The sequence below is a fragment of the Protopterus annectens genome, chromosome 17.part0, assembly GCF_019279795.1.
Source record: "Protopterus annectens isolate FY-2018-M chromosome 17.part0, PAN1.0, whole genome shotgun sequence".
In the NCBI taxonomy this organism is placed as follows: domain Eukaryota; kingdom Metazoa; phylum Chordata; order Ceratodontiformes; family Protopteridae; genus Protopterus; species Protopterus annectens.
In genome coordinates this window covers 624832604-624851790 of record NC_056751.1, presented here as the reverse complement: position 1 = coordinate 624851790, position 19187 = coordinate 624832604, and the positions used below count along the sequence as shown (strand labels likewise).

General features: G+C 38.5%; 1 protein-coding gene across 1 annotated transcript in view; it reads right to left on the bottom strand.

The window, feature by feature from the left end:
• Nucleotides 1-19187, bottom strand: part of EPS8L2 (EPS8 like 2) — a 1747011-nt gene that overhangs the window by 26007 nt on the left and 1701817 nt on the right. Inside the window, exon 19 of the mRNA XM_044059131.1 lies at nucleotides 8950-9154. Within this exon, the coding sequence (XP_043915066.1) occupies nucleotides 8950-9154 (205 nt within the window). The remainder of the gene's footprint in view (nucleotides 1-8949; nucleotides 9155-19187) is intronic.

The following is a 19187-nucleotide window of genomic DNA, read 5'->3' as shown; positions in this document are numbered from 1 at the left end:
CAACAGAATGAGAATATCACAAAGACGACTTCTGTATTCATGAATGACCAATATCCAGCCATTGGCAAAATAAAACAATGCTGTGCCTACAGAACCTTGTGAATGCGACTTTGCCTTGCTATGATTACACAGGCATTCCACTGATCATTACATGTAAGCCTTGCATATTTTTACATATGCATCAAAAGGGAAACATGATGATAAGGTTATAATAGCAGAGTATCAGGAAAAAGAATAGTAATTTGTCACAAACTATGGAATATCAGTATTGCTAAAGAAATAAGCACCAACATGCCAGGAAGCAAGAAAAGAAAACTTTACTTAGCACTTTCATCTTAGGTATAACAAACTTCTTCAGAGATGCATACAAACAATAAAACAACATATTTATACCCTAAAAAAAACAGTCAGCTGACAAACTACATATCTAATTAAAAATATGCTATAAAAATGCAATGACATAAAAATACAATAACATAAAAATAGTGGCAGATAGCCTAACTTATATAATAATCAAAATAGTTCATTTAAAATTTCTGTCTTTTAAAAAAACATTTGATGTTTATCATAATATTTAATCCATGGATTTTATCTGCTTGCAGCCTCAACTGCCACTAAACTTCTTGTTATATTTTTATTTGCGAGATAAAATTGCTGATCCAGTTCATTATAATTGTGGACCTGAGTAATGCAGCAGTCTCACTCTTTTTCACGTGTCCACATTCCAGTTGCTGTGCACAAAACACTTAACAGAATCTTGAACTTGCACTGTGCTTGCATATGTCTCCTAAGACCATTTCCCACTAAGCAGGCAGCAAACCATTTCTTGTTGTTATTATACAAGTTCATAGGTAAGTACTACGCTAGTTGCCTTTGCAGGCCATTTTAAACCTAGCCAGTTTCCCTTTTTGTGCTCAAATTAACTTACCCCATTTGTTTAGAGATTGGCCTTACACATCCTAGGGTCGATAATTATATATTACCCCTAATATGAAAATAACTGGGATCATACCATAAATAATTTGAGGGGGGCCCATGCATGGGATAATGCATTTAGGAGCTGGCTCTGTCCAGTAGTAGTAGTAGTAGTACAAGGGGCAGTCCCTGGGTAAATTTTCTGCGCTTGAATATGGACAGGAATAAACTTTGTTTATGTGGATAGGGAGTCTGTTCCAGAGCAGTGGTATACCTGTTCCTCCAAACCATTCTGTTGATGTTGCAGAAGAGGTTTAGATCTCTAGACTGAGTATTTCTGATGCCATTTGACTTGCTGATGAGCAGTAAATCCATCAGTAATGAGTCGGAGGATGTCTTGATGTCTGACACAGATCACCTCTTAGGAGTCTGTGGGATACTGAGTATAATAGCAGGGCTTTGAGTTAGTCCATGTTGAAGATGTTGTTTAGGCCTTGTATCCTTTAAGTGAGATATCTCTATTGGCATTCCAGTTGTTGCACGTGTCTAGTCAGATACATGTCAAAGGGGGCATTATATTCAATGAGTGGTTTAATGAGGTCTGAATAAAGGGGGGGGCAATGACATCCCTAGATCTAGACACAATCCCTTTATTTATAAGCTGTGCAATACAAAAGGACTTTCTTACAACAGGGGACAAGTTAGGCAAAAGTTACTTCACTTTCCAAATAAGTTTCCAAATTCCAAACAACTGGGTCAGCTTTTAGGGGTATATTATCAATTTGGTAGTTCCCTGGGATAGATGATTTCCCAAAGGATACAAACATTTTTTTTTTTGATGTTTAACTTCAGTCCACGATTTTGGAACCAGTTACTTATTTGGAACAAACCTTCCTGCAGGATGGCTAAATCATCTGGGGATTTAATGACTGTTCCTAGCTTGCAGTCATCTGCAAACTTAGTAAGCCAGAGTAATTTCATTTTGCATTGCATTATATTACAGTTCTTCTGACCCTCTGTTCTGTAACTAAAATAAGTGTTATATTTACACAAAATTACTATAAAGTAAAACTGCCATACTGGAAAAGAAACTTATTTTTATTTTAAATCATATGCTTGAGCCATATCACCCCCAGGAGCCACCAACACTTATTTTTTCTTACTGACCCATTTCCAGATCCAACACTGGAGGATGGTGAGAAAGCAGTTGAATGCCAGGAAACTTGGCTCCCATTATGCAGGAAGTTAGGAGATTTTCTCATGTTCCTGACCTTCCCCTTTTGGTCACCAAGGTTGGTGTTGTAACATAAGCTGCAAAGAGGTGCCATGACAGTGAGTGCATCTGCACACCTACAGTGCCAGGACTGGCCTGCTGCATCCACAGCTGGGCTCATATTCTTAGTCTCTAAGCAAATGGAGCACATTCTGAGCCTTTCTTCTCAATCTGCTCCTACAATGAGACAAAATGAGTACCATTACCGCTGGATAAGCCAGCCTGTTCCAGCCCTGCTACTCACTTCTTGCATAGGTTCATAGTTATAGATTATGCTATTGACCATCAGGACTTCTATAAGCCTAACCATGCAATCCAACCCAATTGCGTCCCTACGTATTATGGAAATTTATTAGGTTGGGATATGTTAGTTAGGGAGTTTCTAGAGGTTATTTTGGGGGCTGTATGTTAATTTGGGCATTACGGTCTGCCTCTGTCTGTCAGAGACATGGGGCCCAAACTTGTGGTGAATTTCTGATTTTCTACCTATTGGTCAAAGTTACACTTAATAGAGTTAGGGATGGACTCTACTTCACATGGATGGGGAGCCTGATCCAGAGCATGAAGATCCATATCTGTCTTACCAACATATCTTATTTATGTCACAAGTAAAATATAAATCCTTGGATCTGGTGGTTCTGATGCTGTTTATTTTGTGGATGTGCAAAAGACCCTTCAGATCAGGTTCTGAATATGTCCTGTATGCCAGGCATAGATCAGCTCTCAGTAACCTATAGAAGACAGAATACAGAGATAGAGCTTTAAGGCTATCCATATGGTACTATGAGTTTATACCTTGGATTGTCCTGGTAAGGAACCTGTGTGGGTGTTCCAAATGTTGCATATGTTTGGTCATATACAAACAGAAGGGGGCATTATGCTCAATGGTGGGCCATTATGACATCCTTGGACCTGGATGCCATGCCCTTACTTATAAATTGAGCAACATAGAATGATCTTCTTACCATCTTGGCTACATGATGGTCAAAGGCCAGATTACTGTGAAAATATGTTTCCAGACTCCTGAATACTAGGTCAACTCTTAGGGGTGTCTTATTGATGGAGTAATTAGCCAGGGTGGCAGTTTAGTCAGTGACTTTAGCATCAATCATTTATCTGTGTTAGACCTTCTTGTAACATGTTTGTGTCATAGGGGATTCTATGACAGTTCCCAATGTGCAGTCATCTGTGAACTTGGTCAGTTAAAGGCCCTTGAAATTAACTTTTACCTCCAAGTAGTAAATGGCAAATGGGAGCAGTCCCAGCACAGAGCTCTGAGGTACCCCACTAGTGACCAGTCTCTTAATGGAGGTGGTATCACCAATCCTAACATTCTGGGTCCTGTCTGGTAGCCAGCTGGCAATCCATTGAGTTCTGTAGGGGTTTATGCCCAGTTAGGTGAGTCTGTCAACTATACTTGAGTGGAGCATTTTAATGAATGCCTTAGTCAGCTCTAGGTAGGTGGCATGCACTATTTTTCCTCATCCATTCCCTTGTTGACCTTATAGAAGGGCCTTGGTGACCTTTTCAAAGAAGTACACCAGGGTTAGTAGGCATCATCTTCTCTTGACAAGGCCAAACTGGGTTGGATCCAGTGCCTGAAGGTTGCCTATGTGTTTGTTAAGCATTTCCATGATAATTCATTCCATAGCTTTACATATTAGACTGGTCAGACTAATAGGTCTGTAGTTTCTAGGTTAAGCTGATGGGCCACCCTTGTGAAGTGGAATAACAGACAGTCCTCCACTCTGGTGGTATAAAGTCTGTTTTGAGGCTATAACTGAAAAGTGACTCAAGTGGTCCTGATAGTTTATGTTTCCATCTATTTAGGAGGCATCCTTGGATACTGTCAGAGCCCACTGAGCCTGTGTTCTTAGCCTTACCGAGCACTGCCAAGACCTGCTTCCTGTTAACAGTTTGGGGGGTATGCTAGTAGGTATTTCATGGAGTATGGAGAGAGGCAGAGGGGAGTGTATGTTTGGGGGGTTTAGCTGAATTTGTCAGCCACCAAATTTGCTATGTTGCTCTGCACTGTGAAGATAGGACCATTGACCACCAGCTCGGCACACTGATGTCTGCTACCTTTGAGGTTTGGGACATAGCTGTAGGAGGCCTTGTGGTTGTCTTTAGCGTTTGATGCTATCTTAACCTTGTGATTGGCCTTAATGGACTTAATTAGTACTCTTAGTATCCTGATTAGTTTAGAGAACTCCAATCATTGTGGGAGTTGCTCTTCCTGATTTCAGCCATAACTCTTTTCCTTTTGTTATACATCCTATTAAGATTAGAATTCCAACAGCACAGTTTGTTTAATTTAGAGTTTGTTTTTGGCTTGCTTCTAGTAGGTACTGCAGCCTCTATACAGCCAATTGCATGGTTGTACAGGGTCTCTAAACAATTCTGCATATGTTTTTGTGAACTCAGGTTTGGAAGGGAGACTGAATTTTGAAAAAAAATGTTGCTTAATAGGGTGCAGTTTGCATTGAATAGATTCTAGCTTACAAGGCTTGCTGGGGTTACCAAGTTGATTTTTATTTCAAAGGAGATCGTTTTGTGATCCAACCTCACCAATCAGGGACACAACATTGGGTGGGGGTAGCGCTCTCACATATTGGTGAGTACCAGGTCCAGTATATTTGAACCTCTGGTGGGTGTACACATTATTTGGTCAACAGTATTTGTGTTAATAAAGTCCAGGAATCATTGAACCTGTCAGTATGAGGCAGTGTATGTTTCTAAGTCTATAGAGAGGTAGTTAAAGTCTCCCATGAATATGGCATTTGGTTTAATGGTTGGTGTATCCAGTAGTCTAGGTATGAGCTATGGGATTATAGGGACATGAAGGGTGACCTATAGCTTGCTTGGATATGATATGGGTCTTAGTCTATGGTGATATGAATGTGGATAAATTCCAGGGCATCGTCCTGTTTCCTGTTTAACCAATATGGAGTTATGCTTGTTGCTAATATTGATTGAAACTCCACCTTTTGTCCCTGTCTGTGCAACTGATGGCTTAAATGTGCAGAAGGCACTAAAGCCTTGCACTGGTGGAGTACCATCCATAGATTTAAACCATGTCTCGATAACCACACAGATGTCTATATTCTCCACAGTGAGGAGAGCTTGTAAGCTGTGGAGTTTCTTGTTTAGGCTGCTAGCATTCAGTAGTATCACCTTTAGGTTTCTTTGGTTTTATTTACTATGAAAAAAGGCAGGTTTGTCAATTTGGTATTTCCTAAGAAAAGGCTCTAAGGACGTGGATAAAGTTTCAACCAATATTCGGGTGGCTAGCGGAAACAGGTGCAGACCATCCTTTGCAAAGCAACGTGGTCTGTTAAATGTGACCTCCTATGCTGACAAATATTGAATCCCACTGGAAGGACACTAGAAACTAAGCCAATTATTAAAGTCAATTATCTTTTGTTCATACTAATGCATCAACCTTGGTGAAGGTAGAATGCTACTCAACACAAAGCACATACCTACCTGAGACACATATTCAGTACGATCAACAATGTCTCTCTTCATATAGTAAAGGGAAATATGTTTCAGGTCATTAATGCCCACATGGACTATGACAGAATCATACTGGTACCTGTGGTGTAGTGATTAGCGCATGCGTAACTTGGCAGATCCTAGCTCCATATAAGCAACTAACAGTTATCTTCTCCTTGTTCAGTCTGGTGGGCAGGGCATCTGTGTGTCACAATGGAGTCCCGTCTGGTGGGTGGAGCATCTGTGTGTTATACAATGGAGTCCCCTATGACAAGAGCCCTGGGTAATGTGTTGGCTTGCCTTATGGGCTTTGCTCGTGGGGCTCCATTGGGTGTAAGAATATGTGTGGTGTTTGGTGTTGCTTTAGATGAGTACTTTAGAGATTGCTGGGGATAGGCCTTACCATTTATAGACTTAAGAAGTCTTTGAGGTTTGAGAAGATTGCTTTTTAGTGCCTCATCATAAATTGGTCTATGTGTGTGGTAGACACTATGTGTGGTGGATGTAGTGTGCGCCTTCTTGACAACCTTGTTTGAATGTGAAATTTTTGCCTCCAGTGAAATTGTGTATGTGCATCTCTTGCGTATTGTGTTTGTTTTTTTAAGGATTAAAGGGTTGTCTAGGAATTGATATATTGTCTCAGGATACCCATATCCACCAAGCTGGCTACTGAGAATATGGAAATTGTATTTGAGTGGGCTACTGTAGGTCATGAGCTGGGTTATACAGAGGTCTCCTTGGGTGGTCTCTGGGGTTTGACAATACAGTAGGTTAGGATGTGCTATGATTTAATAGTAGTGCTGTTTAATGTGCAAACTATTTGCTCTAAACTTGTCTTTACACAATGGCTTTGTTTTAGCCAAGTTAAGTTACAGGCTTTAGTTCTATGGGAAGCTTTATACATAAAATTTACTTTCTGGGCATTTCTATCTGTACAGGGCACTACTAATCTCTTGATATAACACCACTCAAAAAAAGATTGCTTGCTATTGTAATGCTATGACAAAGATGTAAAATATATTTTTTTTAAATAAGAAACATCTTCATTAAATTATCACATATGACATAGGCAATCTTACATTTATATAAATGAAAATAAAGTATAATGACACAGTTTCAGTTGCGAACATTATACATTACAAACCGTGCTGACACAACTGTAGCTGCAATTATTATACATCACTTATACTATATCCAGTCATTGTCAGTCAAACATTACATAGCTCATTCAAATCCTGCATTCTTTTAAACCTCGTTCCTCCTCTGCATATATTGATCCCACAATTCCCATTTTTCCTATGTAATTTGCTCCTGTCCTTTTCTAAAGATCCCCATTCTAGTTGTTTTATCTCTGTTACTATCTTCGCCACTTCTAGTAAAGTTGGTTTAGACTTTGATTTCCATTTTCTAGTAATTGCTTTTTTTTTTGGCAGTCACCATAATTAAACTAAGCAAGGCTTTACTATGTCTAGGCAATTCCGAGTCTGTATCATTGCTCAAAAAAAAAATTTCCTTACTTCCACCGATTTTCTCACCCACTAACTCTGACAGAGCAGTCTGCAGGGAATCGTTAAAGTCTACCAGCTCATTACACTCCCAGGAAAATATGTTCCCGGTTACCTCTTCCTTCCCCATCAGTCAAGGCAAGTATTAGGGACCTTTAGAATGATTTAATGGTAAAATGAACAAAGAAAAAAGAAAAAAAAAAAGCAGTGGCACCCTAAGCAATTAACTGAAGTGCAAAACATTAAAATAAGTCTCTTATATGCCAAGGATGGAACAGTATTAACTCAGGACCCCTTCAGAATGTAGCTAGAGACCTCTGGGAAAATGAGCAGGAGACAATTTGCAGTATGGGAGGTTCACTCAAGTGCAATACTGGTTTGCTGTGTGGGCAGTTAGTATTATGGATATATGGAAAACAATTGGTGGGAAAATACTTAAATAGGCTATACAATATACAACAGCAATGACAGAGGACAGTGAAGGATTTTGGAAATCATATTACCATAAATGGCAGAAGCCAGATGATTTCCCTACCTGGCTAGATCCTTGAATGCTAAGTCAGCTAAATGAACTCAGACGATCTGGGTCTCAAGGTCCTCTCCCTCTGCAAAACTAAGTTTTATTATTTGTATGTTTGTTTGCTTGTTTGTTTCTTTATTTTGCAGTTTCTACAATGCTTTCATTTTTTATACTGTGATATATTTTTTAATACTGTAAAAATATGTAACCATTTTGATGATTCATTATAAAACATTATCTGGTAATATCTGTAAATGCTGCGTACCATACTGCAGGGTTACTGTACAGAAAACCCATGTACCAAAGCTGTGAGTTATTCAGCAACATGGCTGCACATCTGGGTAAGACTCTGATATGTCAGTTCTTATTCCACTGTGGAAGTGTACACAACATGTCTATGCAAATCACCCCCCAAACACTGTCTGAAATTTAAAGACCAAGCAGCAGATTAGTACTGATTGCCTATCTTTGTGGAATTTAAAGGGCCACAACCATGTACAACCAGCTAGCATTTCTATACAGAGTGTCAGTCATCCTGTTATACTGATGTGCTGCTAAGGATGCCAGAGCAGCAACATTTGTTAAATATAGCAAAAAATATGTGCCTAAAACACTTTACTGTGCCATATAGCCACAGTTATCCTAAAGACTCCTGTGGTTCAATGTAACTTGCTGCTACAAGGTACTTACCCCTGCCAACAAGTGATGTGACACAGATCCTGCCAGTAAGAGCACCGGGAACACCAGATTCATTCTAGTCTGTACAGTGCGAATAAGGCATTGCATCCATGTATGACCAGTGAGCCTGACATTGTTTAGGAATCACCCTTGGCCAGCCATGTGTACCATCTTCTACAGATCCCATTCAGCCTCATCAATGGTCCACAGTGTCTACATCTGTGACAGCAGTATTATTGAATGGATGTAAAAAAAAAACATTTGGCAGCTGGCGGAGGGGGCACACAACTGTCTATAATGCACTCTTGTGTGTAGTTCCTGAAGAACAGACTATGGTAGCACACTGCTCTTATGGCTTTCATTGCATGTCTATGAATTGTGATCCAAAATGGTGACGTACTAAACATAGCACACAGATGGCTTGTGCAGCTCTGTGAACTATGTCAATGACTACCAAGACATCTAACTTGCTCATCAGTTTGGAAGTCCTACAGTGTTATCTTTACTGAATCATTAATAGGTACCCTGGACTGATATTGCTCAAATCACCAAAGGCAACTTACAGTCTGCTAAAGCCTTTTGCTTCCATCCAGGCTTTAACTTCATCCGGGCCAGAGTCAAAACTAAGTGGAGCTTGTGTCTGTGGATTCTTTTCTATTCTGAAGTTTCTCTGTCCAGGATGATTCTTGGAGATTGCAATCTTTATAGCCAATTCCTCATTTAAGTTATCCATCTGCTGAATACGATCAGGAGAATTGAAGAATGGAACTGGAAAAAAATGGAGCAGTGGTATGAATTGTATGTTATAAAACTTAATAATTAATAATAATTAATTAATTTATTAATAAAAATTAATAAAAGGCTAGAATGCTGATATTGTTTCTGCTACTGGAAAGAAACGGGATCTTCTAACAATGTCCACACAAGATTCAGATTCAGTTTTTTCAGCTCCTTGTGAAGAATCACAAGGTCAAAATCTATACTTTTTTAATGACAATTAGTAAATCATGTGGCTTTAATAGCTGCAAATTCTGTATGCAGAATGACTCCTGCATCTTAAAAAACAAATGTTGCTGCACAATTTAAAACAAAGCAAAAGATATTACAGCACTAATTAACCTCACATATACAAATTGACCATTCATTTTTGGACCTATCCAAGGTTTTTTATGCAGTTTGCCACAAAAAAACTGTAAAACACACTATCAGTTATAGGACTAAATAATTCCTCTCTACACTGGTTCCAAAGCTATTTAACAGGGAGAAAACAGGCTGCAAAATGGCAGAATGAATAACCCCACCTTCCTACCCATGTCAGTTGAGTTTCCAAGGCTCAATTCTAGAACCCCTCCTTTTTAATATATTTACCATCAACCTCCACTTAGCATTCCTGCATGTAAGTGTTGTGCAGTATGCTGATGCTGATGACTCCATATTAATGTGCTCAGCAACCCCCCTAGAAACCCTACATACAAATTGAAATGCAGGCATCCTTCTCATCAGTTGAAATCTTGCTTGAAAATTCCCATCTTCTCCTGAACCCCCCCCAAAAAAAAATTAATGTTACTTACCCCAATGCAATACAATAGTGTAACAAATTAATTCACCATAACCTCAAACAAAAAAAAAAAAAAAAAACACTGTAATAGAATAGGTGGACCACACAAAACTGCTAGAGGTTAGCACTAACAACAAACTAAAATTCGAGAAGCATATCACACAAGCCATTAAAAAAAAAAACTCATCCCAAACTGGGCATTCTCTACAGAGCAAAGCCATTCCATACTGACACTGCAAGAGTAGGTATTGCTACAGCCTACTTACTTCCTACCCTGCTGTATACAGCACCTGTTCTTACCAGTCTGACAAACTAACCTGCAGAGTCCAACAATGCTACAGTGCAATAGCTAAGTTCATCATCAACATGTCAGATAGAACACATCACTGCCTGCCATTTAAACAATTAAATTGGCTTGAGGTTCCATATCTTCATCTTCTCAACTAGCAGTAATCCACAATCAAAAATACAAGCCAGAACTATGCCCAGGTCCAGAGCTGGATCAAGCACTAGGTGACATAGGTAGTTACCTAGGGTCCACTGGCAGGGGAGCTACCACACTATTTAATTCTAAACAAATAAAAAAAAAATTCTTCTTTAAGAATGCACTCTGTATATGTCTTTAGTACCATCTGTGAGGTGCATCATACCAAAGACGCATGCAGATTTAAACATTAATATTACATGCTTGGAACACTGGAAGCGGAAGTGTCATAAACTCTATTTAATCAAGGAGAATTGCTTGCTTGCTGATGCTCCTTTGCCAGATGAAAGAGATGAGCACATGAGCATGGACAGCAGGTGAGGTGTGAAGAAATGTGTGTGTGTGAACATGGAGAATGGGAGAGGGGAAAGGAATTGTGTGTGTGTGTGTGTGTGTGTGTGTGTGTGTGTGTGTGTGTGTGTGTGTGTGTGTGTGTGTGTGTGTGTGTGTGTGTGTGTGTGTGTGTGTGTGTGTTTGCATAAAATGCCTCAGTTAGGGATAGCAGGTTGGTTAACTCATTAAGGCTCAAACCCTGTACCTTGATTACAGGAGAATAGAGCCTGTGTCCTCTGCACCAACTACCAAACTGTCATCAGATATGCATTTTCAAGGACTGTTGAGTTTTAGTGCATTTTAAAGGATTGCTGAGTTTCAATGCATTTTCAAAGAATGTTGCATTTCAATACATTTTCAAGTACAGAAATGGCAAAGATGAGCAATCTGGAAGAGAACTGACACAGGACTGGGAAAAAACAGAGGTACTGAATACTTTGCTTTATACTTCCTAAAGGAACGCAACAGGTGGTTGCTGTTCTTGCAGGGAAGCAGGGCAGGATAGGGAGAATGGAGGGCAGGCGATAAGACAAAAGAGAGGAAGTTCAGAGGGAACTGGCTGAAAATATGGAATATAAAGGACAATAAGCAGATGGGCTATATCCCAGACCTCTCAGAAATCTGTCCAGAATGTTAGGAGAACTCCTGATGGATATCTTTAACGGATCATTAGCTACTGCATAGGTATCAGGTGACTGAAAGTTAATGTGGAGTGTAAAAAAAAAATCTGCAAAACAGCAGTGGCAGAAAAAGTCATAAAGAGAATTCTAAGAGAGGTAATAGCATTTTTAGAGGACAGCAATCTCCAGGGAAGCAACTAACATGGGTTCAGGGCCAGAAGGATCAGCCAGTCCAACTTGATCTGGTTTACGACTGGATTAAAGGTGATCCAGCAGAGACAGTCAACCTTGATTTCAGCAAGGCTGTTTGGAAAACTGGTAGAATTATGGGGTAAGGCCAAGACTCAGAATGTGGCTTATTGCACAGTTATTATGGTAGAACCGAGAGTGTTTGGTGAAAGAACCAATGTCAGGGATAATGAAAACCACTAGCACTCTACTAACAGTTTCCTAATGTAAACACATCACTAAAAGCTGCTGTTTTTTGACTGCCTCTCTCTCCTCTTTGTTCTCCTCTTCTCTACCTTTCTGCTTTCAAATTATACACTTCCCCCCACCAATTACATCTTATTCGCACCCCATTGCGTTCCCCCCTCATTGCTTCAATATATAGAACAGACAACACTATCAAACTATTTGCTGTTGACACAAAGATAGATACAGCAGTGGAGGATGATGGGAAATCCAGTGATGGGTTTAAAAGACAACAAGTGAGCTCAGTTGTGGCAATTGAGGTTTAATGCAAACAGATGGACAGTACTACACTTAGGGTACAATAACCCTGGTGTAAAGTACATCTGGGAGTAATGAAACACATGGTAACAGAGCAGGATTGGAATGCTGGTAACCAGCAGCAGATTTAATAGAGAACATTCAGATGGCCACCTGAGACCCACTGCTGTAGGAACAGATACTCACACACACACACACACACACACACACACACACACACACACACACACACACACACACACACACACACACACACACACACACACACACACACACACACACACACACTGTGGATATAAAATGTTTACACACACCTGTTAAAATGTCATTTTTTGTAATATAAAAAAATGAGACCACAATAAATCATTTCAAAACTTTTCCCACCTTAAATGTGACTTATAGCCTGTACAATTCAACTAAAAAACAAACAAATCTGTTAGGGAAAAATATAAAAAATAAAAAATGTACAATAAGCTGGTTGCATAAGTGTGCACAACCTTAAACTAATACTTTGTTGTATGTGCACACCCTTAAAGTAATACTTTGTTGAAGCACCTTTTGATTTAATTACAGCATTCGGTCTTCTTGGGTACACACCTGCCATCAACTAAAGAGACTCTGACTAATCCCAAATAAAGGTAATCTGTCCTAGTAGGATGTCATTGACATTAACTCAGTTGCCTACTGCAGCAAAAGCTATGGTTCACAGAGAGCTTACAAAGCATCAAAGGGATGTCATTGTTGAAAGGTATCAGTCAGCAGAAGGGTAAAAAAAAAATTCCACAGTATTGGATATACCATGGAACACAGTGAAGACAGTCATCAAAAAGTGGAGAAAATATGGGACAACACTGATGTTACAAAGAACTGGACATCCCTTCAAAATTGATGAAAAGACAAGACAAAAATTGGTCAGGGAGGCAGCCAAGAGACCTGCAGCAACACTGAAGGAGCTGCAGGAATTTCTGGCAAGTACTGGTTGTGTACTACATGTGACAACAATCTCCCGTAGTCTCCATATGCCTGGGCTAGGGGGTATGGTTGCAAGATAGAAGCCTTTTCTTACACAGAAAAACATCCAGGCCTGGCTAAAATTTGCAAAACAATACATCGTCTCCCAAAGGCATGTGGAAAAATCTGTTATGGTCTGATGAGACCAACGTTGAACTTTTTGGCCACAATTCCAAAAGGTATGTTTGGCGCAAAAACAACACTTCACATCACCAAAAGAACAAGCATGGTGGTGGCATTATCATGCTTTGGGGTTGCTTTTCTTCAGCTGGAACTGGGGCTTTAGTCAAGGTGGAGGGAATTATGAACAGTTCCAAATACCAGTCACTTTTGGCCCAAAACCTTCAGGTGTTTGCTGTCCTAGTAGGATTTTATTGACATTAACTCTGTTGCCTGCTACAGCAAAAGCGATGGTTCACAGAGAGCTTACAAAGCATCAAAGGGATGTCATTGCTGAAAGGTATCAGTCAGGAAAAGGATACAAAAAAATTTCCACAGTATTAGATATACCAAGGACACAGTGAAGACTGTCATCAAAAAGTGGAGAAAATATGGGACAACAGTGATGTTACAAAGAACTGGACATCCCTCCAAAATTGATGAAAAGACAAGACAAAAACTGGTCAGGAGCTGCAGGAATTTCTGGCAAGTACTGGTTGTGTACTACATGTGACAACTATCTCCCGTATTCTCCATATGCCTGGGCTCGGGGGTAGGGTTGCAAGATGGAAGCCTTTTTCTTACACAGAAAAAACATCCAGGCCTGGCTAAAATTTGCAAAACAATACATCAAGTCTCCCAAAAGCATGTGGAAAAATCTGTTATGGTCTGATGAGACCAAGGATGAACTTTTTGGCCACAATTCCAAAAGGTACGTTTGGTGCAAAAACAACACTTCGCATCACCAAAAGAACAAGCATGGTGGTGGCAGTATCATGCTTTGGGGTTGCTTTTCTTCAGCTGGAACTGGGGCTTTAGTCAATGTGGAGGGAATTATGAACAGTTCCAAATACCAGTCACTTTTGGCCCAAAACCTTCAGGCATTTGCTAGAAAGCTGAAGATGAAGAGGAATTTTACCTTTCAACACAACAATGACTCCAAGCATACATCCAAATCAACAAAAGAATGGCTTCACCACAAGAAAATTAAAGTTTTGGAATGGCCCATCCAAAGCCCAAAACTAAATCCAATAGAAAATCTGTGTGGTGACCGGAAGAGGGCTGTACACAAGAAATGCCATCGCAATCTGGCAAATTTGGAGTGCTTTTGCAAGGAAGAGTGGGCAAATATTGCCAAGTCAAGATGTGCCATGCTGATAGACTCCTACCCAAGAAAACTGAATGCTGTAATTAAATTAGAAGGTGCTTCAACAAAGTATTAGTTTAAGGGTGTGCATACGTATGCAACCAGCTTATTGTACATTTTTTTATTTTTTATATTTTTCCCCTAACAGATTTGTTTGTTTTTCAATTGAATTGAACAGGTTATAGGTCACATTAAAGGTGAGAAAAGTTTTGAAATGATTTATTGTGGTCTCATTTTTTTATGTCACAAAAACCTGGCATTTTAACAGGGGTCTGTAAACTTTTTATATCCACTGTATATTTATATCTGTATTTGTATGCAGACATGGGCTATGAGAGATGGAGAGCAATTTTTAAAATATATAGTGTCACCAATTTTGTTAGTTTACTACCACGAGATATTTAAGATGTTCACAAACAACAAAGCAGCCTATAACTGCTAAACATTGGGCTGTCTGTAAATTAAAATGACTGTAAAATGTTGTTTGGTCATTTTTATTGCTTTGTAGGAATAGGTTTAATTTGTCATGCAGTTAGATTACTTTATTATATCTACTGTTTATGAGAAAGAAATTTGGAATACATTCGCTATAGTTACTTTTATCACCATCAGATCTCTGTTCTATACAGTAATACTTTGTTTTTTTTCTATGTATTGGCTGTATCAGAAAAATACTGTGAGTTGGTAGCATGTCACCTTGTATAGGAGAAACTAGAATTTTGGTTCCTTTGCCATTTTTAAGTTGCCAAACAGGTTGCACAACACTAGCAATAAATACAGTATGTAGTATATAGTTAAAAGAATAACAATGCCTAAATAAATCTTTGTAACAGAGTACTGCTTATATTTACTTGGTTTCTTTTGGCTACTGAACTTATTGCTATTACAGGATACATGTCAAAATCAAGTTCTAATCTGCCCATTTTAATCAGTTATTAATGTGGCTTTGCAGGACTTGTGTGATTTGTGTGAAGTTAAGTTGGAATATTTTACCGAGGCTACTGCATGTTCATGTGAAATTAACTTGAAATATATCACCGTGGCCATTATTTTATTAAAATCAGACATCTGAGGTATACACTGTGACTAGAGTAGTTATAACTTCTAGACAGGGACTGTCTCTGGATGAAAGTAACTTCTCCCATTGTAATTTGCTCATTTGAATAGTATTTCATCTGTATCTGCAAGGCTACTGTAAATCTCTGTGAAATAAATTGAAATACTTTACAATGGCTACCCTGTGTTTATGTGAAACAATTCTAAAATATGTTACTGTGGCAAATATTATTTTTATTAGGATCAGAGATCTAACGTGTACACAGTCAACAAAGTGATTGTACTTGTGGGACATGGGTGTTGACTGCAGATGAAAATTACTAACTCTGCTTAGTTGATAAGGTTTTAAATGGTCATTAGCCTGTCTTTGGAGGACTAGTATGCCATACGTGCAAAACAAACTGAAATACTTTGCTGTAGCTAGTTTTATCACACTTGGACACATGAGGTATATACAGTCAATACAGTGACTGTAAAACAACACACAGACGTCAAAAAATAACAAACAGCACAAGAAACCAGTGCACCACTTTTATTCATATTTTCTGTACACAAATCTTATACATCTTCCCTAAACTCACTGACTGGCAGACGATCCACATGGAGAGCTTTAGGTGTGATTTTGAGATTTAAGTATTTCTCCACCAACTTCATATCATCAAATAAGCTTATATATATATATATATATATATATATATATATATATATATATATATATATATATATATATATATATATATATATATATATAATCTATCTATATATATATATATATATATATATATATATATATATATATATATTTAATATATTCACAGGTTTATGTATAATGTATTTAATTTGTGTGAAGAGTGGAAGCAAGTAATCCTTGATTGCATTTTTGGCTGGTTGAGAGTCTTGATTAAGCATAACAACAGAGCTTTAGAGAAAATATGGAGTGACATCTTATTAATGGAATAATCCTAGAAAAGGGATTTTCCAATTCAACTGTTGGGGCAAAAATAATTGAGATCAAGTAAAGGTTGGAGAAGGTGGAATGTGATATTATTGTTAGAAAAAAAAAACTGGCCCGAGATATGAACGATTTTCAAACTAGGTTGCTTTACCAATGGCAGCATAAGCCCCATGTGGGACGGTCTAAAAACAGGCATTTTAGTGATCACAATGGTGTGTGTGATTCTTCAGTTTCTTCTGAGGAGGCAACTTATAAATAAAGCGTCTCTTTTGAGAGTAACCCTGGGAAGAAGTCACCTGATCAGACCAACCAGTTGGATCATCAACAACAGCAATCTCAGCAGGGGAATCGTGGAATAGACTACAGAATCAAGCAAAAGGAAAAATATTCCCAGTGAAAGCAATGGCATTCAAGAGAGAACACTTGTATGTGAGCAAGAACCTTTGAATATAATTATTTTATCTAACTGGACTGTTTCTCCACTTGTAGAAAGTGTGCTTCTGAAGGGTGCAAAGTTTGTACCCACTAGGACTCCTATGTTAGCAAGCCTCTTGATTGAGGCTAGTAGATTTTGCCATAAATTACATTTGAGATTTTACTTTTCCAAAAGGATTTTGATTCAGCCATGTATTTCTGAACTAGAATCTGATGATTCATTACTGAATGTCTATTTGTATGATTATGATGATGTTATGTTTGATATGGAACATGTTGATTGTGAGGAATTGTGTATCCATGATGAAGCTGACAATGGAGCATTCATTACGGGTTATGGTCGTTTTACCATTCATGTACTTCTTTGTTCCCCAAGTGTGTTTTCCTCTCCAAAATTATCCCAAATGATTTGCCTGTTTGAAAGAATGTTGTATTTTAATATTGAAAATTAATTCAAGAAATTCCAATGTAAAAAAATCAATTTGAATAAGGATGAATGGCAGGCTTTACAGGAATTACTGGAGCAAGCAAGCTCATTTGTGTTTAAAGAAGCTGACAAAGGGGGAAATTGGGTTATTATGAGTAAGACACAGTACAATAAAATGGTCTTAGATTTATTAGGACAAGTTAAGGATTATGAATGCTTGTCCTTTAACCCAGTTTCTTGGTTTAATAAAGAGCTGTTTGAGTTGTTGGAGAAAGGGGAGAGGTTGGGCTTCCTAATAGCTTCGGATGTTAAGTAGCTGTATATGTCAAAACCCAAGGACCCAATGTTTTTTGCTATTCCAAAAATTCATAAAGATAGGTGGAACCCACCAGGAAGACCTATTGTTTTGGGAATATGTTCTTATGTGCAAAATGTGTGTGTGTGTGTGTGGGGGGGGGGGTTCTTGATTTTCTGTTAAAACAGCACCTTCTGAGGGTTCCAGCTCATATTATGAATGGTCAAGTGTTGTGTGAATGTATTAAGGGGTTGGATTGGCAAGATGATTACTTTTGGGTTACCATGGATGTTGTGGCACTTTATACCAACATCAGTTTATGATGGGGTTTAGAAACTGTTGCTAAGGTGTTAGGGGAAGGCCCATGTACTACATATGTTCTTGATTTAATTGAAATTTTGTCTCTCCCATAATTAATTCATTTTTGATGGTAAAATTTATTTGCAAAAGAGAGGTACTGCAATGGGAGCCTCATTTTCTCCCTCATATGCTATTTTGTATATGGGAGAGTTTGAGAGAGAATTCATTTTCGTGACTGATTACTTTAGGAACAAGGTGGTCATCTACAAGCATTTTATAGATGACCTGTTTTTTGTCTGTAGAGGTACCACTAATGAGTTTCTGGAATTTTTGAGCATTTGAATAGCAACCCCCATGGTTTGAGATTTAGTTATAAGGTGGAGTTTGAGGCCATTCATTTTTTTGGATCTTTTTTTTTTTTTTTGTGGATGAGAATCAGGTAGTTCAGTTTAGACTGTATCGAAAACCTACGTCTGTTAATAATTTTTTATATGCTTCAAGCATGCATCCATCCCATCTTATTGAATCTCTACCTTTTGGGAAATTTAAACACACACAGATCCCCGACGGCACTTTCTGCCAAAGCAGAAATCACCAAACATACATAACCGAAAGTGCTGTTCATCGAAGCAGCACTTTCGGTTATGTATGCTAGTTGTGCTGGTCGCACTATGGTGCGGTTAAGGGAGAATTCCCTTTTCCCCACTGTAGTGCAACCTCGGAGTGAGAATATTAAAGTAGGGGGTGTGTGTGGGGTGCAGGAGGGCTTGCCTCCCTGCATAAAAGAAGATTTATTGTTTTTTGGGGGTTTTTTTGAATGGACTTTAACAAAAGCGCTTTTTCGGTATAAGCGTTTTCGTTAAGTGCATTCGGTTATTGTGGATTCGGACTATTGAACTTTTGTTCAATAGTCCTAGATTCATATATATGTGTATATATATATAGATATATATATATATATATATATATATATATATATATAAATCTCTGATGCAAGTTTGCGGGATCCCTATTTGTTGGAGGTTGAGCATAGGCTCGTCTGTAGGGGGTACTCGAACGAGGTATTAAGGAGAGGAAGGAGAAAGGTAGAGGATGGTGCAAAAGGGAGAAAGTTTATTTAAGGTGGCCTTTTCTCTGGTCAGGTGAGTGGGAATAGTAAAGAGGATGAGGACAGGCTATTTTATCTTACTAGGTATAGCCCTTTTTCAGAGTCCTTAATGAAAATAATTAAGGACTTATGGCCTATGATCATTTCAGATGAGATTTTAAGCACAACTTTTCCAAAGAGG